The 25,791-nt window shown below is 43.2% G+C and overlaps 1 protein-coding gene across 1 annotated transcript in view; it reads right to left on the bottom strand.

Annotated features, from left to right (window-relative positions):
• LOC143296354 (cathepsin L-like) overlaps positions 1-25,791 on the bottom strand; it is a 64,702-nt gene that overhangs the window by 7,241 nt on the left and 31,670 nt on the right. The window contains 5 exon segments of the mRNA XM_076608232.1: positions 6,597-6,690; positions 11,709-11,773; positions 20,298-20,417; positions 21,730-21,810; positions 24,221-24,317. Coding sequence (XP_076464347.1) covers positions 6,597-6,690; positions 11,709-11,773; positions 20,298-20,417; positions 21,730-21,810; positions 24,221-24,317 — 457 coding nt within the window.

Genomic DNA, 25,791 nt, shown 5'->3' with positions numbered 1-25,791 from the left:
GTCAAGAGTAAAGTGGATTGAGGAGGGTGAGCGCAACACAAAATATTTTTTTAGTCTAGAAAAATCCAGGGGGAAAAGAAAAATTATAACTCGATTACACAAAGATACAGGAGAAGTAATAACTAACAAGAATGACATTTTACACGAACAGGTCTCTTTCTACAAACATCTTTACAATCAAAGCATTACAGTAGAAAATGTCATTGAAGCAGCTAACACATTTATAGAAGACGAAACATTTCCACGCTTCGATGAAAATGACGCTAATCTGTGTGAAGGTATGGTATCAGTAGAAGAAACAACAAATGCACTGAAAAAATTGAAGAATGGTTCTGCACCTGGAAGTGACGGAATTACGGTCGAATTTCTTAAGTTTTTTTGGATTAAATTAGCTCATATTGTTACAGACTCTTTCATCGAGTCATTTCACAAAGGAGAACTATCATTCACACAAAAGCAAGGAATAATTACCCTGTTACACAAAGGTAAAGACTTAGATAGGGACAAACTCAACAACTGGAGACCAATAACACTTACTAACACCGACTATAAGATATTAGCAAAAGTTTTAGCAGAGAGGCTCAATAATGTAATATATAAGCTAGTAAACGAGGATCAGGTAGGATACATTAGAGGCAGGAATATCGCCACAGTTATAAGATCAATAGATGACACGATTAATTATTTAAACACAACCAATAAAGCTGGGTACTTACTTGCAGTTGACTTTTCTAAAGCTTTCGACTCTGTCTCTAAAACGTTTATGCACAATGTATTTCAAGTGTTTGGTTTTGGTACTGATTTTCAGAGATGGGTTTATGTTTTGAATAATGATATCTCAAGTTCTGTTAACCACGGTGGATGGATATCTGAACCTTTCAGTCTTTCTTGCGGAATTAGACAAGGTTGCCCTTTCTCCCCCTTAGCTTTTGTTTTAGCCGTAGAAGTGTTAGCCATTAGGATTAGAAATAGTACAATAGTAGGCATTAAACAACCAACTTCTGCTGAGAGAGACGCGATTTATTCAAAAATAAAGCAAATGGCTGATGATACAACATTATTCCTACATGACAAAGAGGATATCATTAAAGCCTTGGAAATATTTAGAATGTTTGAAACATTTTCGGGACTAAAGTTGAATATACAAAAAACGAAAGCCTTAAAGATAGGTAAAAAAAATGAAGATGAAGACATTCCAATATCAGTAGTAAATAAAGTAAAAATTTTAGGAATATATTTCGAATCAGATAACATGGCAAAAAACATTGAAGAAAACTGGTTAAGTAGAATGGAAAATTTGAAACACTTAATAAGAGATTGGAGTAAAAGAGATCTCAGTATACAAGGTAAAGTTATTGTAATAAAAACATTCTTAATTAGTCAATTTGTTTACGGCATGCAGTCTATTGGTCTACCACGCACAGTCTTATGTAAAATAAATACGTATCTATATAAATTTCTTTGGCAAAAAAAACATAGCAACAGAAAGGCATTTGAAAAAGTAAAAAGAAAAGTAATGGAGTCTGGATATGGAGAAGGAGGCCTTGATATGACCAATATGATTAATTTACAAGAACATTTGCAGCTACAGTGGGCAGGTAAGTTATTTGATGCCAAAGAACATCACTGCTGGAGTCTGATACCGAAATGGCATATTGGAAAACTCGCACCATACGACAATCTTTTTCAGATTAACTGTAAAACAGAAAAAATAAAGGGCTTAGATAGAATAGATAATGAATTCTGGAAAGACGTGATCAAAATTTACTTACTTTACAAGAATATCACGAAACTAGAAGAAGTTACGCAAACTACTTTCCAAAACCAGCTATTGTTTAATAATTCATTAATAACACATAAAAGTACTCCACTCTTCTTCCAACACTGGCAAAAAAAGGGGATTATTCAAATCCAACACATGCTGCATCACACAGAGAACAGACTTATCACTGAATGAAGTCGGCGGTATAACTGGTCAAAATAGAGCGAGTATAATGCTACAGTACAATGTTCTAATTAATTCCATCCCTAACTCCTGGATTCAGTGGATACAGACAGGAAAACGGCAGACAGACGAACAGACAAGTGATGTAAACTGATTTAACACGAAACCAAAACAAATCAAGAAACTGTTAGCGACTAATAAGGAACCAGACACCCCATCAGCTTTTTATTTTTGGCACAGAAAATTTAATTTTGAATTAGATACATCAGCTTGGGTAAGAGCAAAGGAAGTCTCAAAGGAAACCAGATTAAGAGTTTTACACTGGAAAATTCTTCATAATATTTACCCAACAAATATAATTCTAAATAAAATGAAAATTAAAGAAAACAACAAGTGCGCTTACTGTTGTGACAAAGTAGATTATATCGAACACTTTTTCTGTGAATGCCCAGTTGTATATAATCTTTGGAGTTTTATTGAAGAGACAATTCATTACTCAGTTAATGTCAAGTTAAAACTATCAAATATAGATATATTATTTGGAGTAAAAAATGATCCGCACATTAAGGGAAATTATCACTATATCAATCTACTTATCTTAATTGGCAAAATGTCTATAAGTATTTTCAAAAAAACAAATTCAGCTTTACCCTTACAATATATTTTCGAGAAGGAATTGAAATTAAGAAATATATCGGGCTGAAGTAATACTGATGATGGTGAAATGTAATACAAATAAAAAATACAAAGAACGTAAATAACGCTTTACAGCAATACACATGTACATGTATTTACATATTTGCCAAGGAAACTTTACCCCCAACCTAGAGCGTGTAAACACACACGCGCGCGCGCACACACGCACGCACACACACACGCGCACGCACGCGCGCGCGCACGCACACACGCACGCACATATATTTATATATGTGTGTGTGTATTGTATATGTATGTGTGTGTGTATATATATGTGTATATATATATATGTATATGTGTGTATATATGTGTGTGTGTATATATATTTAAATTTGTGTATATGTGTGTGTGTATATATATGTGTACATACATACTGATTCACACGCACACACTGTGTGAAGAGTTCATCAATATCACATACGTTTCGTTATCTTTCATATATGTCAGGTATTGCAATACGTGAACATTGGTATCGGTTTCACCGTCTGGAAGTCTCAGTGAGATGTTGCTTGTTGGCAATGAGAATGTCTCGAACTCATATTTTATCATTATTTTCATGTGGACAGCAATAAGGAAAGTGCATCCCTCAGAGGGGCCATCATATACAGTGGCAGATTCTCTCCAGTCTGCAACATTTCTGCGTTGTTCATCTGATTTGATTTTTTTTTCTCATTGAATTCAGAACATATTTCTTGTAATGATAATGTCTCATAACAATGATTAAGTGCTACTGACACTACTGAAATTAAGGATTCATGAAAAAAAGTTATAAAAGGGAAAGAAAAAAGAAAGAAAGAGAGCTAGGCCTCAGAAGTTGACTGAATCCATGTTAGTAAATGATAAAAAAAAAAAAAAAAAAAAAGATTACACACACACACACACGCACACGCGCACACACGCACACTGAACGCATACACCTCTCACATATTCACTTTTGTATCCTTTATTTGTATCATTCTTGTTAAATATTTGTGTTTATCTCACGGACTGGCCGAATGAGTATGATAAATAATGTCGACAATGCGCATTGTGTACTGTCAAGTATGTTATATACCCTTTCATGTGGTATACGACGAGTTGTCCTGGGGACGATGTGGCGATAGTCCTTGACCGGCAGAAGAAAAAATCACCGTGTGTCGTTTCAGGGGGTGAGGGGGGGTGGGGGGGCGGTGGGTGTTACCTGCCTCCTGTCCGGGCGTCGACTTTTTTTTTTTTTTTTTTTTTTTTTTCTCCATTAATTAATGTTGATCCTATTGTATGTCTTTTGACGTATATGTATTATAATATTTAAGATGATTTTCTTTGATTATCCCACACACAGGTTCAACAAAAGCTTTGAAACAGTTTTATGTTTATAAATAGCCGGCCTACAGTTTGTTTCGTAGTTTGGAATTGGATGTCACTGTAATGTTATTATTATTATCATCATCATCATCATCATCATTATTATTATTATCATCATCTTCAGCAGTGGTAGTAGTAGTGAACGGTCTTTGCACTTTAGTTTTTTGTTTTCAATTTCTTGTATTTTCCCTATAGAATTTAATTTCTGTTAATTCTTGATGTTGTATTTTCTTTGAGTCTTGGCTAACATTCGATGTGTAGGATTGAGACTTTTATTTTTGTGTCTGTGTGTAATAGAGAGAGAGGGGGAGAGAGGGAGGGGGGGAGGGAGAGAGAGAGAGAGATAGTTTGGGTTTTTTTTTTTGTTTTTTTTTTTTTTAAGAGAGATGGATGACAATTTTAACGTCCATTTTTTTTTTTTTTTTTTTTTTTTCTCTCCAGTAACGTGACTCAACATCAGTTAAGCAAGTGCAAAATTTGGATGCGGCTGTCAGTTTTTTCCTGACATCAGTCTCCAACAATGAAACTCAATAACAAATGATAAAATGATGTTAACTTATTTTTTCCACATGCCTTGATTCAGTAAATGAAAAGTTGTATGCTTTTTCTTGTATGGGTGATTCATTCCATAATTGCTATTGATTACAATGATATAGTTATGGAATGCTGGGTATTGGTCTTGGTTATGACTTCCATATGTTATTGTTAATGTTGACTGTATTCAGATGAAAAAAAATCTTCTTTTTTTCTTTTTCTTTTCCATCTATTCTGAATTGTCATATTAAATTTATGTACAAAATAAAACGGTGGTCGACCCAAGAAAGTCCGGGAAAACACACACAAAAAAAAAAAAAAAAAAAAAAAAAAAAAATGAACACTACCTATATAGTTGTCGTTATGCTCGATCCTTTTGGGAAGAACTAGAGTATATTCTAAGTCAAAAATGTACACATATTAACAGATTATTGTTTGACATTGATCTGATTCTATTTGGTACAAACAGAATCGTTGCAACCAATGAAGTATTTGACTTAATTATTCTACTTGGGAAGTTTTGTTCTATATAAGTGCAGTCTAAACAAAAGAAAACCAAATATACAAATGTTTCAGAAAGAATTAAGTGAACAGTACAAGGTTGAAAAATATATGAATTATCTTCAAATGAATAACCTCGAATTCCAGAGAAAATGGTTCCCATACACCGGTATCTTTGAAACATGAGTCTCATTAATAATTATAAGAATGGACAGCAATCCTGTATGCCGAGCGTTCGGAATAAGCAGTTATTTCCTGCGATACAGTTAGGATGGCACTCTATTTTGAAAGTAATGATGATAACTAATTGAAAATCCAGCATATTATGTGCGGGTATACCCCGGAGTTATTGATTATTTATGAATTTAATTATTGACTTATTTGTTAGTGCAGATCCTTTTGAACGGGTCCACGTTGTATGGCTATGTGTCTTTTTTCTATTCACTTATTTGCTTTTTGTATGTTTGTTTGTCTTTCTTCTGTATATGTCAATAAACAGAAATATCAAAACAAAGAACAAAAAATAAACAACAACAACAACAACAACAATAATAATAATAATAATAATAATTTTAATAAGAATAATAATAATAATAATATATTTTTAAGCACACCAGTGTTTATCTATTATCCTCAAAATAAAAAAAATTGTCTTCTCTCTCTCTCTCTCTCAGCTGTATCATATATTCCTGTATGTTTATAGTTTCTGTGCATATGGTTTCCAACCCAAAGTATGTAGCAATAACGCCAGTCAGTCTCTCCGGGCAACCACGCACACTGATAATATTCGCTACCCGCATATGAGTTTCAGTTTCACTATGAGAACAGTCGGTCTGTGAGTTTGTTGCCCGCGCATGTGTGTGTGTGTGTGCGTGTGTGTGTGTGTGTGTGTGTGTGTGTGTGTGTGTGTGTGTGTGTGTGTGTGTGTGTGTGTGTGTGTTGCTCAGTACATGATTATACAATATCTATGATATGTTTTGTTTTGAATGCATCAGTTTTCCATCTATGCACAAGACTGAGACTGGGGTATACCCGCCCTGACTCTAAACTGAATGTTACTGGTTGCCAGTGTTATATGTCAAACTTTCTGCGGTGATGATTTTCATATTTTCAAGGTTATGTTTGAAAATATCGCAAGCAAAGTTACCAAGAAGAGTGCAACATTCTTGTAGAGACCGAAGAAGTTGCATGTTATTTACATGTGATGTGTTCCGAATCTTTGTTTCCCTGTTCGCAAATAGTGATTGCAATAAAAAGAACGACATGGTATTCAAAAAAAAAAAAAAAAAAAAAAAAAAAAAAATCAACCCTTCATCAGTTAAAAATATCTATCGTTAAGTCCAATATCCTACAGCTAATGACCCAATAGCATTCAGACATTATACACTGTTATTTATTGATCGGCCAATTTCATAGTTAGTTAATATATTCTGTTATTTTGTTTCCATCCCCAAACTTCCAAGAATAGTCAATGAATTTCTTTTCCCGTCACAGGGAAAATGTACACAGTTCACAGCTGAGCAAGGCAGCAGGGGATGTAAAACAGGAGAAGTAGAGGAGGGGGAGTAACACTCACTGCTGACATCATAGCCCACAATCAGCACGCCGTGGTCCAGGCTGTCAGGGTTACAGAACAGTTTCCAGGGGTGAGAGATGCCACCAAAGTAGAACTGTAGCCAACACACGTGTCACACATCGTCCATTAACATGTTCACTTCTTTCCACGCACTCATCATAATGGCAATGCATGTCTGGGAAGGACACCAAAACTTATGTAGATAAATGTTTCCACAATCACAATAGAGACTTTTTTAATTTTCTTAATCTTTTTTAAAATAATTTTTACTTATTCACAAAACTGAGCACTTTTATCCATCCTGGTGACTGTGCAAATTCATACACACTGATACACACTATGTGACAATATAATATTCACATACACACACAGATTCATACATACTATGTGACAATATAATATTCACATACACACACAGATTCACACACACTGATACACACTATGTGACAATATAATATTCACATACACACACAGATTCACACACTGATACACATTATGTAACAATATAATATTCACATACACACACAGATTCATACACACTGATACACACTATGTGACAATATAATATTCACATACACACACAGATTCACACACACTGATACACATTATGTAACAATATAATATTCACATACACACACAGATTCACACACACAGATACACACTATGTAACAGTATAATATTCACATACACACACAGATTCACACACACTGATACACACTATGTAACAATATAATATTCACATACACACACAGATTCACACGCACTGATACACACTATGTAACAATATAATATTCACATACACACACAGATTCACACGCACTGATACACACTATGTAACAATATAATATTCACATACACACACAGATTCATACACACTGATACAAACTTTGTAACAATATTCACACACACACACAGATTCACACACACTGATACACACTATGTGACAATATAATATTCACATACACACACAGATTCACACACACTGATACACACTATGTAACAATATAATATTCACATACACACACAGATTCACACACACTGATACACACTATGTAACAATATAATATTCACATACACACACAGATTCACACACACTGATACACACTATGTGACAATATAATATTCACACATCCACACAGGGGAAAACCAAAGACAGGGTGGCAAGGATACACACACACACTGATACACACTATGTAATGACATGATACTGACACATAGTGACATACACACAGTTATGACCAAAGACAGGGTGGCAAGGATACACACACACACTGATACACACTATGTAATGACATGATACTGACACATAGTGACATACACACAGTTATGACCAAACACAGTGTGGCAGGGATTCAAACACACAATGATACACGCTATGTAATGACATGATACTGACACATAGTGACATACACACAGTTATGACCAAAGACAGTGTGGCAGGGATTCAAACACACACTGATACACACTATGTAATGACATGATACTGACACATAGTGACATACACACAGTTATGACCAAAGACAGTGTGGCAGGGATTCAAACACACACTGATACACACTATGTAATGACATGATACTGACACATAGTGACATACACACAGTTATGACCAAAGACAGTGTGGCAGGGATTCAAACACACAATGATACACACTATGTAATGACATGATACTGACACATGGTGACATACACACAGTTATGACCAAACACAGTGTGGCAGGGATTCAAACACACAATGATACACGCTATGTAATGACATGATACTGACACATGGTGACATACACACAGTTATGACCAAACACAGTGTGGCAGGGATTCAAACACACAATGATACACACTATGTAATGACATGATACTGACACATAGTGACATACACACAGGTTATAACCAAACACAGTGTGGCAGGGATTTAAACACACAATGATACACACTATGTAATGACATGATACTGACACATAGTGACATGGTGGTGGTGTGTCCATCGAGATCGATGATGACCATCGTTGTCATCCAGCTGGGGGATGGGGGGAGGGTGGTGGTGGGGTGGGGGGGAGGATGCTCATGAATCTATCTGTGAATGCGCAGATGGCTGAATAGTCCAATCTGCGCACGAAATGTTCGCTGACAGTTGGGGCAGACAAAGACAGGCATACCATTGTCAGGGAGCTTGTTTGCCCGTGACTTTCTGGCCTGCCTCTTCTGAACAGCTGCAGCAGTCCTGTTGGCCTCGCACAACTTGGCGCCTTTGTGCACAGCAGCACGCCATTTGTCACGGTCCACTGCAGATTCCTCCCAGGAGTCAGGGTTGATATCAAACGCTTTCAGAGAGACTTTCAGAGTATCTCTGAAGCGCTTCTTCTGACCTCCGTGTGATCTCTTCCCTTGTTGCAGCTCACCATAGAAAAGCCTTTTGGGCAGCCGATGGTCTGGCATGCGCAAAGCTGGGACTGCATCAGGATGGTGAAGATGCTGGGAAGGGTGGCTTTTGCGAGCACCTCTGTGTCTGGGATCTTGTCTTGCCACTTGATGTTCAGTAGCTTCCTGAGGCATGCTGTGTGGAAGTGGTTCAGCTTCTTGGCATGTCGTTGGTACACTGTCCAAGTTTCGCAGGCGTACAGTAGTGTGGGGAGAACTACTGCTCTGTAGAACTTTAGCTTGGTCTCAAGACTAATGCCTCTTCTGTTCCAGACATTTGCGCTGAGTCTACCAAAATGCCTTCATGGAATTGGCTGACCAAGGAAATAAATTTCCGAGGGCATCCGTACTTGGCCATGATCTTCCACATAGAACCTCTTCATATCGTGCCTGTCAGCATATCCCTGAATCTCATCAGCTTTGTCACTCAGCCACTTATCCTGCATCTGGCGTAACTTTTGCTGAACAGTCCTGCGGATGGCATCGTACACATCCTTTTTTGATGTGGACTTTGGGTTGCTCAGGTAGGCTTGATGCAGACGGCGTTTCTCATCCAGAAGCTGCTTGATTTCATCACAGTTTTCATCAAACCAGTCTTTGTGCTTTCTGGACATGGGTCCCAGGGTCTCTGAAGCTGTACTATAGATCAGCTCACGCAGGGTCCTCCAGTCAGACTCCACATTCTGGTTGTCCAGAGAGGCGGATTCCAGACGATCTTCCAGCAGCTCCACAAAGGACTGTTTGATGGTGATGTTTTTCAGCTTAGCGATGTTGAGCCGTTTTGGAGCCTTCTGGCCTTGGGGGCGTCTCTTGGGCTGGATTCGAATATTCAGCTTCGAGAGTACAAGGCGATGGTCTGTCCAACACTCGGCGCCGCACATGGTCTTTGTTACACGTACATCTTGCCTATCCCTTTTCCTGACGTTGACATAATCGATGAGATGCCAATGCTTTGAGCGAGGGTGCATCCATGACGTCCTGTTACGGGTAGGGAGGCAGAAAACTGTGTTGGTTATCAGCAGTTCGTGCTCTGCACAGGTCTGAAGCAAAAGCAATCCATTTGGGTTGCAGTGGCCCACACCGTGCTTTCCAATCACTCCATCCCAGGAGATGTAGTCAGAGCCAACTCTAGCATTGAAGTCCCCAAGAATGATGAGCTTGTCTGCTTTAGGGATAGCAGCAATGACAGAGTGAAGGTCCTCGTAGAACTTCGCCTTCACTTCATCCGGGTTGGTCATGGTTGGGGCGTAGGCACTGACAATGGTGAGGTGCTTCTGGCCAGATGCCAGTGGGAGTTTCATGGTCATAAGCCTATCGTTGACTCCCTTTGGGATTCCAGCTAGCTTGCTGACAAGTGCTGTTTGCTGTTTTTACTGCAAAACCAACGCCAGCCTCACGTCGCTCTTCGCTTCCTCGTCCACTCCAGAAGAAGGTGTAACCAGATCCCCGTTCACAGAGCTCGCCTTCACTTGCAAGCCGAGTCTCACTCAAGGCTGCGATGTCAATGTTGTATCTGGCGAGTTCGGATGCAACTAGTGCCGTTCTCCTTTGGGGTCTGTCCGCGTTATCTCTGTCCAGGAGAGTCCTTATGTTCCAAGCACCAATGGTGAGAGGAACAATCCTTGTTTTTTTCTTTTCTTTCTTGTTGTTTTGACCGCTGATGTAGGGTCCCCGCCAGCCGCGGTATGCTGGCCAGGGTGATATGGAGCAGGCAATTTTTAGGGCACCTTTTCTAGCCCCTTCCTCATGCCAGGGAGGTGAGCAATGCATTCCTAAAGAGGGCTGCTCAGACGCTCAGACGGCTGCCGAGCTCCATCGCTGCTCCTGTCGACGAAGAACGACCCTATGGCCTGAGCCGCCTGCGTGCAGGTCTGCGACTGCGACTGCCAGTGTACCCACACCTGTCGTTTCGTCGCTTGCCTGTCGCCACAGGACTTGGGGGTGATGAAATGATGAAGGATGAAAGGTCATTTTAGATGACTGATGACTTGCGCGATGAGTTTGTTTAAAGTGAAGAGGAGTTGCGCAACATCAACCTCACTCTCTCGTCCGGGTCCACCAATTTCCAGTGGCAAGACTAAGTCGAGACGACTGGAGGATGAGCACGGATGCAGTGGATGACCAAGATATCCTTTCGGTGTCTCATCTTGCTCTCTGCACTCCACAGTGCGTTGCTGTAACCGCCTTCCTCTCCGTTGAACCGATAGGTTTCTTCCGCAGATTCTGCCGGATCCAGACTTCGCATGCATGGGTAGACACACCCCGGGGGCCAACTGCGTGTGGCATGCACACAGCACAGTGGAGCTAGATGGCCGTCGGTGGCTCTCCTGAGCCAACGCCCTTTTATGGATCTACATAAGGGTGTCTAGCCACCCGCCTCACCAGTCCCGGAAGGGAGCGGTGGGAGTGCCGGTTTAGTCGCCGGCAACCCGACCCTGAACAGGTTGTACTGGATTACAGGTTACCAGTAGCAGATCTAATGACCTGACCTGACAGGGATAGTGACATACACACAGGTAAAAACCAAACACAGGGTGGCTGGGATTCACACACACACACACACACACACACACACACACACACACACACAATGATACACACTATGTGATGATATGATACTGACACACAGTCACATCCACACAGGTAAAAACCAAGACAGAAGGTGGGAAGGCAGGCGGAGTCCCTGTGAGGAATGACTGACCTGCATGGCAAAAGCGTTGATGCCGATGGAGATAGGACCGTTCTTGTACAGCCACCCCTTCATCTCTGTGGGACACAGTCACACACATTGGTACACTCACACACATCCACCAATCACGTCTTGTGTTGCGTCTGTTGTTGTGTTGTGATGTGATGTTGTGTAGTGTTGTGTTGTGTTGTGTTGTTGTTGTGTAGTGTTGTGTTGTTGTTGTGATGTGATGTTGTGTAGTGTTGTGTTGTTGTTGTGATGTGATGTTGTGTAGTGTTGTGTTGTGTTGTGTTGTTGTTGTGTAGTGTTGTGTTGTTGTTGTGATGTGATGTTGTGTAGTGTTGTGTTGTTGTTGTGATGTGATGTTGTGTAGTGTTGTGTTGTTGTTGTGATGTGATGTTGTGTAGTGTTGTGTTGTTGTTGTGTTGTGATGTTGTGTAGTGTTGTGTTGTTGTTGTGATGTGATGTTGTGTAGTGTTGTGTTGTTGTTGTGATGTGATGTTGTGTAGTGTTGTGTTGTGTTGTGTTGTGATGTTGTGTAGTGTTGTGATGTTGTGTAGTGTTGTGTGATGTTGTGTAGTGTTGTGTTTTTGTTGTGTTGTGATGTTGTGTAGTGTTGTGTTGTGTTGTTGTTGTGATGTTGTGTTGTGTTGTTGTTGTTGTGTTGTGTTGTGTTGTGATGTTGTGTAGTGTTGTGTTGTTGTTGTGTTGTGATGTTGTGTAGTGTTGTGTTGTGTTGTGGTTGTGTTGTGATGTTGTGTAGTGTTGTGTTGTGTTGTGGTTGTGTTGTTGTTGTTGCTCCTCAAATGGAGTATGACTGCCTACATGTACGGGTAAGAATGGTCATTCATGTAAAAGCCCACTTGTATATACAAGTGTACGTGTGAGTCACAGCCAACATGAACAAAGAAAGAAGTGTTATTGTTGCGTTGTGTTGTGTTGTACTGCACTGCATTGTATCGCATTGCATTGCATTGCATTGCATAGCATTGCATTAACTGCACTGTGCAGAGAAAGGGACCAGACTTCAACAACATTTTTGGATGTGTCCACATGAATTTTGGAGGAAAAATAGAATATTTTCTTGGGGGGGGGGGGGGGGGGGGGTTCTGCATAAACAAGGCATGGAAGCCTGTACAGGCTGTAAACTCCCCAGTGTTGAATGGGTTAAACAACTAGAGAAGTAACACACTCCACTTAAGGGACAGAATTTCAGGGTTAAACAACTAGAGAAGTAACACACTCCACTTAAGGGACACAATTTCAGGGTTAAACAACTAGAGAAGTCACACTCCACTTAAGGGACACAATTTCAGGGTTAAACAACTAGAGAAGTCACACTCCACTTAAGGGACACAATTTCAGGGTTAAACAACTAGAGAAGTCACACACTCCACTTAAGGGACACAATTTCAGGGTTAAACAACTAGAGAAGTAACACACTCCACTTAAGGGACACAATTTCAGGGTTAAACAACTAGAGAAGTCACACACTCCACTTAAGGGACACAATTTCAGGGTTAAACAACTAGAGAAGTCACACTCCACTTAAGGGGCACAATTTCAAGTCAATGCTGCTTATACTACTGATTCAGCTAGCACATAGGAAATAAAAGGTATGAAGCAAAAAACCCAGGCACTTCCTATACAAATTGAAGTTCTCTGCCTGTCCATATACCAATCATATGACATGTGTGCACACAGCAGCAATGACTGAAGAAATGAATATCGTAAAGTTCAGTCTATAAGCTGCAACTTTTTACTTCAGCTTCAACCTCTGTGGCTTATACAATGATGCAGCTTATTTGAGGATTTTAAAGATCCCGGGAGTGTCACATTCTCGTCTATTCTTAGCTGCTCTTCAACTCACCAAAACAGAAATTTCTATCTAAAATTATGTTTAAATAATATACTTACCATGACCCACTAGTGCAGACTTTGGCAGAGGTCTGACATTCCTGCCCTATGCAAACTACTATCCGCCTATGCGGAGAAAACAAAAGTAGCTATGGCCAATAACCTCCCGGAAGTAGGTAACCTCCCCTTCCCCCCCCTGACTAGCGCCCTCTTTTTACGGCAAATCACCGCAACCAGCGCAGTGTGCAGGGAGAACAGAAAGTGGGGAAGAACGGGAGGGTCTAAATATGGGTCACGGTAAGTATGTTACTTAAACGTAATTTTAGACAGAAAATGTCCTTTTAATTACACATACTTAACCGTGACCCACTAGTGCAGAATGGCACGACAAGGTGGAAGGCTAGTCTGTTCTATCACCAGTGCGCTGCGATGGCCTATTGTGTGACCACCGCAGAGGCAACGCCTCTTGAGCCATCATCCCTAAAGCGACAGACGTTCCTCAAGTAGAATTTGATGAAGGTAGAGTGTACTGTGTCACCTAAGGATATTGGTGCGGGCAAAGAAGACAGAGGTCCGCAGCTGTATTGTGGGAGAGGTCTGTGGACCACAGCTGTGCTGATAAATGTAACGACAAGAAAATCAGGTCGGTGTGTTGAATCCACACTTTACTGAGAGCCCTTCGAATCAAAGGAAGGGAAGGAAACACGTACCCTACAGGGTTGTCTTATTTGAGCATGGTTGAGTGTCAATTCAAGGAGGTGCACATGTGGTTTGATCTGATGATTCCACATGGATGTGGGCCGATAGTGGAAGTGATATATGTGTTTGAAGGAAACTGTGGCACGAGACAGAGGTAGGCCACCATGTTGGGCTTGCCTTAGGCGTGACAGCCAGATCTGTAGAGCTCCTCCATGCGAGCTGACAAGCGATAGGCGCCCCCCCCCCCCCCCCCCGACCCCCCTCCCGCCACTTTTCTGTCGCTGCCAACAGCACTGGCATGTTGCCTATGCATAGAATGGCAGACATTTGCCAACAAGAGACTTGAGGTCCCTGGTGTCTCTGGGACAGGGCTGTGTAATTGCCCAGGTAGGTACCATCACGAAGGGGCATACGGAAGGCTTGGTGGCTTCTCTACCTGAGTGTGGAATGTTGGAGCAACCTGCAGAAAGTTGTCGGCAGTCAATGGCTGGGTTGGATCAGGCTATGGAAGTGCACTTCATGTGCCCGCAGATCACTGAGTCTCATTCTGTGGTGGAATTCCTAATGGAAGAGGGTTTCCATGGGGAAAATTTTCGCTGAAGGTTCTTTAGTGAGAATGGGGACCAGATCTATGACAGGCCTCTGGCTGTGTGTGGTGCGCACTGAGTCTGGGATGGAGCGGGGCGGGGGCAGGGAGGTAAGTGGCTCTAGATGTGTTGTACTGGCCATTTACATCAAATCACTGATCTGACATACGTTTTCAGTATGGCCAACAGCAAAGTGAGAGCTGTATTATCAGTGGTTTCTTAATTGCAAAGGGAAATCATTTGCAGCTTAGTCTTTCATGAAGGACTATGTCTCTCAGACTAGAAGTCAAATTGCACTGGGACTTAGTGCTGTAGCCTTGGGCCTAACTAGCTTTTGGGATCCGTCCCAATGGTGAGTCCTAAGGCCCTCTTGATCGAGGGACTGGGGATGCAACTTGGGCAAAACACTCTCTACTATAAATTGTATAATCGAATTCCAGCCCGATTAGTCGGGACAGCAGTTGCCTCCTCTGCTGTTCTGATGGTCATTGTCGTACACAACTGATTATCATGTACTGTTCCGAGGAGGACACCAATCAGCATGGGTAAATCAGGAAACAGCTGCTGTGTGCTTGAGGGATGAAGGTGTCCACCATGCAGGTTATTTTGAAATGTAAGGAAGCTGGAAGGAGTTGACGGGGTCTTGTGGTGCAACCGTGTGTCTGAAAGACATGGTGCTTGCTTCTGAAGTGACAACAAAGTCATCCTCTGACAGGCCCTTGACTGAAGGCTGGGGCTCCATGATGGGATAGCCTGCCTAGGCTAGAAACCCCTGGAAGTGTCTCAATGGAAAGACAGTGGTTGAGAAGGAATGCCCATCGGTAACCACAGCAGTGGTTGTGTGTTGAGGCTGAAAGGATCGGGCAGGGAAGACCAAGTACAGAAAGTGCTTTCAAACGCCAATTGTTTGAGACGTCGATGCTGGATCTCTGTTCAAGCAAGGTGATGGGGCGAACTAATGTGCTTGAAAGCGGCATCTGCCGTGCTGGTATGAGTGGGCAGAAAGGTACGCCCCTGTGGCTAATGAACGGTTTGTTGTGCTTTGTGAGACGCATCCGTCCTCGTCAATATGCCTTTCTCCCGGGTGTAGAGGAAAACAATTATGACCCAGGCCTTCTGCTACTAGAGAGGAGTGGAAGAGATGGACTTAACCCTTTCACCACCATGGTCGCATTTCGGCACCAACTAGGTAAAGCACCCATGTCACTGAAATGCAACCAGATGATGGGCCTTTTGTGCATTAACCTAATGCTCTTAATCTTCAGTGGTAGGATTGGCCATTTTTTTTCTACACATCACAGAGGAATCCCCAGCTATTCTTAGACACCATCTTTTCTGTGGTTCCTGCACAAGGTTAATTTGCACTCTAAACAGACTGGCGGTGAAAGGGTAAAGGTGAGTGTCTCCTGCCCAGTGGGCAGTTTTTGGGCCCGCTAAAACATGGAAGGCAAAGACAGACACCCCTTCATGGGAGGGCTGGCTAGGATGTAGGGCCCGTGTGGAACTGTTGTCACAACCACAGTGGTGCAAACCAAGGGTTGTTGTAAGCAAGGGGGGGAAGAAGGGGTGCCTTACAAACTTGGAAGGAATGAAGGGCATGTGTGTCCAGAGTGGCACCTCTCAGTTGGACTGCCTCATCCCTCCTTGTACCAGGTTAGAGCATCTCTAGCCCTGTGGGTGATTGTTGTAGGCAAATGAGTTGGGTTGCCTCATCCCTCCTTGTACCAGGTTAGAGCATCTCTAGCCCTGTGGGTGATTGTTGTAGGCAAATGAGTTGGGTTGCCTTGTCCCTCCTTGCACCAAGAGAGGGCATTCTTAGTCCTGTGGGTGGGAAGGGAGTGTGTGTGGGTCCCTAAGGACCAGCCACTACTGATATGTGAAGGAGCATACATTCAGGTGTGAATGAGGCAGTTTTGTCTGTGAGTGCAGTCGTATTCCGAAAGCAAGGTAGGGATGAATTTATGAAAATGAATACATATATATGCAAAGGGATTATAAACTTCCATCAACTCAAGTGATGATGTCAGGAATATGCCAATGACAAGAGATCGAGTCACGAGAAATAAGCAGCTGTATAAGCATATGTGTAGTGTGCACAGATATACCCAAGTAAATGGGTAAGTGTGCATAATCAGTAATGGAAAGGAATCTGTGTATGCACCTACATATAAGAGATGTACATACACATATGAATAATGTCCTAGTATGTAGACGCAGAGAGATCTGGGCATTGTGAACAGAATGACGCAAATGCAAGTGTGCCTATATTGCTATGTAGGGAATCTCAATGAATGGATGCCAATGAACAGAGATAGAAATATAATTGTACATGTTAATATGAAAGTCGTATGAACCTATCCTGTAAGCGCACACACATGTGTATACCGAGGGATAAGTATACATCTATAAGTGTAAATAGAAATGTGTATAAATGTAGCAAGATATCATATATATATATAATATTTTTTATTATTATTATTATTATTATTTTATTTTATGTTTATTATTTTTTTATCTTTTTTTTAATCATTATATATATATATATATTAAAAAAAAAATATATATATATACATATATATATATGTCTTTTTTTTGTTTTTGTTTTGTTTTGTTTGGGGGGGGGGGGGCGGTTTGTTTGGTCGTTGTTGTTGATTTTGATAATAAATCAAAAAGAATAGAAGGGGAAATATTGTGATTTATTTCCTGTTATTGTGTATAACCAGAAGAGAATGGTAACAGGGATGGTTGCCTGCAGAGGACTGTGTGCAAGTGTGGGGGGATGAAGAACCCCAAAGTTCAGTGGCCAATAGCCTGGGAAACAGCAAGAAAGGTGCAGTTGCTGTGCAAAGTTGTGTCAAGTCCATGAATGGGCATCAGGACCCAATGAGAAACCGAAGAAACATCGTTGGTGGACAGCATGGGGGGCAGGAGTGACGTGCTGTGTCGGCAGAAGTAACTACAGCGTCAGCCGCCCAGGTTACGAATGCAGAGTTGCCTCCCTTGGCGCCGATAATCAGTGAAAAGGATGGTGTCTTTTGAGCCCATATCCCCTGGTGTGACGTGTCCTCGCTGTAGAGGGTGGAGTGGCATGCTGCGTGTGAGAGTCCGTGGTTCGATGCCACCGTAACCAACACAGGTGAATACAGCCGCAAGGGGAATAATTATAATGTCCCTATGTGCCGTGGGCATCCCTACCTGAATCGGTCGCCATCAGACGCGAGACGGTCGGTATGCAGCATGACAGCGCCTTAATCCAGTGTTATGGGCGTCGTGGATAAGGGGGTGACAAGTCCGTCGGCTTGCCGTGGGATGTGCATCCCCCTGTAGCTGAACGGCGGTCCAACCTCGCGAATAGCTCCTGCGAGAGGACCGACGTTCAACTGTTGTGTGTTGATGGATAAAGGGATAGACAAGATCAGCCCAAGCACTGCCGAGAGGCAGGATCGAGTTATAAAGAGGCACTCTGACATGGAAGTGCCGATATTAGTCTGGGTAACAGCAGAGTTAGGCAATGGGGCAGAATAATCCAGCACTGCCGAAGTTCAATGGGTCGTGCACGTACCTGCTCTGTGGGCGAGGGGCGGTGCAGGCGCAAGGTGTGGCACCGGGAAGCAGAGTGGTGCATAACTGCTGCAGCAAGTTAACAATGAGTTGCTGATTGTTTGGTTGAGCAGCTTGCTGAGACGCCATTAGTGGATGGGAAACAGTAGCAAGCGGCGGTGTGGCAGATGGGGTCATCACCGCACAGCTTGGTGGGACCATGCACGCATCCACACTGTAGGTGAGGAGCAGTGCCGGTGCAAGGGAAATAACTGCGGCAGTCACCGGCAAAGGTGCTGAAGCAGGGGTTGCCTCCCTTGGATCGGGCGCTCCGGACAAGGGGGAGGGTGCACCTTCTTCCCTACGTATGTGGAAGGCATCCCTACGCGCCTTGGTCGCCATTGGATCCGTGACGGTCAAGGCATGCTGCGTGGGGGGTCGCGTGATCCAATGTCATGGCCGCCACCACAGACGCATTGCACATAGAGCCCAGTCTAGCATGCGGATTTTTTTTTGTGTGTGTTGTTTCCCCAAAGGGATTGTGGCACATTCCATTGGTGCAACTGAGGGTATGGGTAATGAGATAGAGGAGGTCGACTCGTGCACTGCCGACTGGCAGGGCCGAGAAAATGCGGATCGTGTCGAGTGCGTTCGCGGATCGATAAAAATGACATTAAAGGCAGCACTGACCTGAGTGTGGGGCAACAAACATTTGAAGTCACCAGAGGAGGTGTAGGAGGTGGTGGAGGTCTGGAGTCGACCGGAGGGAGTGGAGGAAGTGGAGAAGGCGGCAGGTTGGTGTTGTTGACAGGGCCAGGAGTAGAGGGCCCAGAGTGTCAGCGAACTGACTGCGATCGTGCCTTAATTTTAGCGCGATCGCCCAATCGAGCTATATAATTATGCATGAAGAGCACAGGAACAGGAGTCATGATGGCTGCCGGAAAAAGAGGGCGCTAGTCAGGTGGGCAAAGGGGAGGTTACCTACTTCTGGGAGGTTATCGGCCGTAGCTACTTTCATTTTCTCCACATAGGCAGATAGTAGTTTGCACAGGACAGGAATGTCATACCCCTGCCGGAGTCTGCACTAGTGGGTCACGGTTAAGTATGTGTAATTAAATCATGATTTCTGTCCATGAACTTTTGGATGAGCTTCAGGATACTGTTCACGTTTTATAAATCAAATCTGCACACTTAAAAGCCTTCAGATCAGTATTCAGTTCAACTCTGCTCAAGCGTTCACCCTCATCATGCCGAAAACGCAACATTATGCCTGTGATGCAGCCTTCAAATTGAAGGTGATCGACCTAACAGACGACAGTGCAAGCAACGAACCAGCAGCAACCTCCACCTTCATGTTCATAAAGTGAAAGCGAGGCTGAAGTCAGTGACAAGATGGCTGTGCTGGTTCTCTTCAACTCGGACACTGAAGACGAAGATTTCAGTGGATTCAGTGAGCAGGATGACGTTGAATAAATGTGACTATCCCTAAATTATGGATCTTATTTTCGTTTTGTTTATTTATTCTTTTGTGTGTGGCACTAGCAGTATTTTCGCTTGCTTTTCTTTGTGTTGTTCCCGCTTGTGTTTATTTCATAACCTACAGTATTGACAGCTTTTCTGTAGTATCAGTATGTGTTCCGGTACCGGAAATAAGTGCGGCTTATAAGCCAGTGCAGCTTATGTATGTATAAAGTTCAATTGTTTCCAAAATTTAGTGGGTGCGGCTTATAAAGCAGTGCGCTCAATAGACTGAACCCCCACCCCACCCCCACACATGCGTGTGCCCTCACACACAAATACACAGAGACACACACACACACAAGCAAGCGCGCGTGCACACACACACAGGCACACACACACACACACACAGGCACACACACACACACACACACATACATACACACACACACACACTGACCTTCTTCATTACTGGAGATGTTGAGACCACCCTTCACCTTCACCACCACGTCAGAGCGGTTGAAGCGACATTTCTCATCAGCTCCCTGGTAGCTGTATTCTTTCTCTGTCTCCAGGCCACCTGTTAATTGACATCACACACACCTGTTAACTGACATCACACACCTGTATATTGACATCACACACCTGTACATTGACAACACACACCTGTATATTACATCACACACTTTATATTGACAACACACACCTGTATATTACATCACACACTTTATATTGACAACACACACCTGTCTATTGACATCACACACACCTGTTAAGTGACATCACACACACCTGTTAAATGACATCACACCTGTATATTGACGTCACACACCTGTACATTGACAACACACACACCTGTCAACTGACATCACACACCTGTATATTGACATCACACACCTGTATATTGACATCACACACCTGTTAACTGACATCACACACACACCTGTTAATTGACATCACAACACCTGTATACTGACATCACACACCTGTACATTGACAACACACACCTGTTAACTGACAACACATACCTGTATATTGACATCATACACACCTGTACATTGACATCACACATCTGTGCATTGATACTGACATTACATATCTGTACATTGACATCACACACACCTGATAATTGACATCACACATCTGTATATTGACATCACACACACCTGTACACTGACATCACACACACACACCTGTACATTGACGTCACACACACCTGTACACTGACATCACACACCTGTATATTGACATCAAACACACCTGTAAAGTGACATCACACACACCTGTACATTGACATCACACATCTGTACACTGACATCACACACACCAGTACATTGAGATCACACACCTGTACACTGACATCATACACACCTGTACATTGATATTACACATCTGTACATTGATATTGACATTACACATCTGTACACTGACATCACAACACATACCTGTTGACATCACACACCTGTACATTGACATTACACACACCTGTACACTGACATCACACTCCATGTACACTGACATCACACACACCTGTACATTCACACACACACACACACACACACACACACACTCACACACACACACACACAAACACACACGTCTTTACTCAGAAAACTTATCATATATACGCACACTAACAGCAGAGCACAAACCAGCCAACAGTAAAATGTTACATGTCTGTATGAGTGTGTGTGGCCGTTACCTGACTGAATGACACAGGAAACCAATGATGAGCACCCAAATGGCAGCTGTAAATTGGCTCTACCATGGTAGGCAGCCTGTTGCGCTAATGACCCCATGTTTGTAAAACATTTAGAGCTTGGTCTCCGACCAAGGATAGGCACTATTTAAGTATCCATATCATCATCATCATCAGCTTGCATTGCACTGACCCAGTTTCATGATGGCCTGGTAAGCGTTGGCAGGCAGCCCTCCCTCGCAGCCATCGTCCATCTTGTCACAGTCCACCAGCTCTGTCACCAACACAACACACACTGCCATGTATGGTCAAGTTTCACACAAACCTAGGACAGACTCTCAAGGCCTGATTGGCGTGATGGGTTGAGGTAAAAGTCACACATCTGCCTTCTTTTTTTCTTGTTTTATTTTGTTTGTTTAACTCATTCCAGACGAATAGTTTTCTCCCTTGCTTTTCCTTACAGACGACCCATTTGTTAGGGTTAGGTAAAAAATCACAAAAAATATAAAACATAAAGTAACTGAATGAAACTCACTATACTTGACCCACTGACCCCTCTCCTCACATCCTGTGTACGCCCACCCCCTCCCTCTTCACTGCTTTCAGAAGCTGAGTCGCTATCAATACCTTCTTGCAGGTGGATTTCTTCACTGCAGATACTTTACTGAATGTTTTCATCATCCTCGTCAATGTTGAAACCTTCAGTCTGAAGCATTTCAATCACTTCAGCAGCGGTAAAAACTGCTGTCGTGATCAAGTTCGCTCCAAAAATTTCCACTTGCATTGCCTGTGACGCCATTTTCGATACGTATGCAGATTAGCTTGTCGTGTGGGGTCCTGAACTCACTGGCTTGTTGTGGTGTGTTGTTACGGAATCTCATGAAGAAACTTTCCATTCAACTCTTGACACGTTCGCAATGCCCGGTGTAGCTGCGATTGTTATGCTACCCCATGAGGAAAACGTGGAAAAAAATTCTAATTGTCAAAACCACTATAGCATTCCATTGTCCGAAATGCTACCTTATGTCAGGAATGCTATAGTGTTCCATCATCCGGAGTGAGTTGATTCACAACAGATGTTGTGTAGAGTAATATGGATCAGTCTAACGCTATAGTGTTCCATCATCCGGAGTGAGTTGATTCACAACAGATGTTGTGTAGAGTTATATGGATCAGTCTAACGCTATAGTGTTCCATCATCCAGAGTGAGTTGATTCACAACAGATGTTGTGTAGAGTTATATGGATCAGTCTAACGCTATAGTATTCCATCATCCGGAGTGAGTTGATTCACAACAGATGTTGTGTAGAGTTATATGGATCAGTCTAACGCTATAGTATTCCATCATCCGGAGTGAGTTGATTCACAACAGATGTTGTGTAGAGTTATATGGATCAGTCTAACGCTATAGTGTTCCATCATCCGGTGTGAGTTGATTCACAACAGATGTTGTGTAGAGTTATATTGATCAGTAAGAATACTAGTTATTACCTGCAGTGTGTGGATGTATGTATGAAACGATGTATGTGATATTTTTTACATTTGTATCTTCGTAATATATGTAGGGGCTGTTGTTGGCTTTTACAGTTATGGTCCCCATGTTGTTTACTTGTCTATGTTGTGATAATGCACCTGACCAAATTTCTCCAGTTGGAGATAATAAAGTTATTCTTATCTTATCTTATCTTAGACTGATCCATATAACTCTACACAACATCTGTTGTAAATCAATTCACTCCGGATGATATTATATTGACTTTCTTCAAGAATTGGAGAAAAAAGAAAAGTACCGTGCGGAACATCCAACCACAAGGTCTTCATGCAGACAGCTGTGAAGTGTCCGTGTCCAAAATCATGCAGACAGCTGTGAAGTGTCCGTGTCCAAAATCATGCAGACAGCTGTGAAGTGTCCGTGTCCAAAATCATACAGACAGCTGTGAAGTGTCCGTGTCCAAAATCATACAGACAGCTGTGAAGTGTCCGTGTCCAAAATCATGCAGACAGCTGTGAAGTGTCCGTGTCCAAAATCATACAGACAGCTGTGAAGTGTCCGTGTCCAAAATCATGCAGACAGCTGTGAAGTGTCCGTGTCCAAAATCATGCAGACAGCTGTGAAGTGTCCGTGTCCAAAATCATACAGACAGCTGTGAAGTGTCCGTGTCCAAAATCATACAGACAGCTGTGAAGTGTCCGTGTCCAAAATCATACAGACAGCTGTGAAGTGTCCGTGTCCAAAATCATGCAGACAGCTGTGAAGTGTCCGTGTCCAAAATCATGCAGATCCCAGCAGTCAATCAGCCTATGTTTGCCAACGGACTGAAAGACAGACAGATGTGCAGACAGACAGACAAAGCCAGATGTGTGCAAAGTTTATTTCAGTTCAGTTCAGTTCCTCAAGGAGGTGTCACTGCATTCGGACAAATCCATATACACTGCATCACACCTGCTAAGCAGATGCCTGACCAGCGGCGTAGACCAGTTCGTTTAGTCAGGCTCAGAAAAAAGGAAAGAAAGAAAGGGTAAAAACAAATTCATGGATACATCATTAAATCAAAAAGTAAATAAGTAAACAAATAAATGAATAAACAAATAACCAAAAAAAAGTTAGCAGACAGATAATGAAATACAAGGAAATTCAAGGAAAAAAAAGTTGTGTGCAAAACAGAGGACAATGGAGAACTAACCTTGTTCAGACAGAGACAGCAGCTTGCCGTGCTTGATGGCCAACTGTCCTTCCACATTCCCCGTGGTGGAGAAGGCCCAGCATGACCCACATGACCCCTGCCATCACACACACACCATCATCACCCACTGTCGGCACACACACCCCGTCATCATCCACTGTTGGCACACACACCCCATCATCATCCACTGTTGGCACACCCCCCCCGTCATCATCCACTGTTGGCACACACCCCCTATCATCATCCACTGTTGGCACACACACCCCATCATCATCCACCGTTAGCACACACACCCCATCATCATCCACTGTTGGCACACACACCCCATCATCATCCACTGTTAGCACACACACCCCATCATCATCCACTGTTGGCACACACACCCCGTCATCATCCACTGTTGGCACACACACCCCATCATCATCCACTGTTGGCATACACCCCCCGTCATCATCCACTGTCAGCACACACACACCCCGTCATCATCCACTGTCGGCACACACACACACCTCATCATCCACTGTTGGCACACACACCCCATCATCATCCACTGTCGGCACACACACCCCGTCATCATCCACTGTTGGCACACACACACCTCATCATCTACTGTTGACACACACACACACCGTCATCATCCACTGTCGGCACACACACCCTGTCATCATCCACTGTTGGCACACACACCCCGTCATCATCCACTGTCAGCACACACACCCCATCATCCACTGTTGGCACACACACCCCGTCATCATCCACTGTTGGCACACACACCCCGTCATCATCCACTGTCGGCACACACACCCCGTCATCATCCACTGTCGGCACACACACCCCGTCATCATCCACTGTTGGCACACACACCCCATCATCATCCACTGTCGGCACACACACCCCGTCATCATCCACTGTTGGCACACACACACCTCATCATCCACTGTTGACACACACACACACCGTCATCATCCACTGTCGGCACACACACCCCGTCATCATCCACTGTTGGCACACACACCCCGTCATCATCCACTGTCAGCACACACACCCCATCATCCACTGTTGGCACACACACCCCGTCATCATCCACTGTTGGCACACACACCCCGTCATCATCCACTGTCAGCACACACACCCTATCATCCACTGTTGGCACACACACCCCGTCATCATCCACTGTCGGCACACACACCCCGTCATCATCCACTGTTGGCGCACACACACACCTCATCATCCACTGTTGACACACACACACCGTCATCATCCACTGTCGGCACACACACCCCGTCATCATCCACTGTTGGCACACACACCCCGTCATCATCCACTGTTGGCACACACACCCCATCATCATCCACTGTTGGGACACACACCCCGTCATCATCCACTGTCGGCACACATACACCCCATCATCATCCACTGTCGGCACACACACCCCATCATCATCCACTGTTGGCACCCCCCCCCCCCATCATCATCCACTGTTGGCACACACACCCCGTCATCATCCACTGTTGGCACACACTCCCCATCATCATCCACTGTTGGCACACACACCCCGTCATCATCCACTG

Source organism: Babylonia areolata, chromosome 21 (genome assembly GCF_041734735.1).
Source record: "Babylonia areolata isolate BAREFJ2019XMU chromosome 21, ASM4173473v1, whole genome shotgun sequence".
NCBI classification, from domain to species: domain Eukaryota; kingdom Metazoa; phylum Mollusca; class Gastropoda; order Neogastropoda; family Buccinidae; genus Babylonia; species Babylonia areolata.
This window is presented reverse-complemented; position numbering and strand designations above follow the sequence as displayed.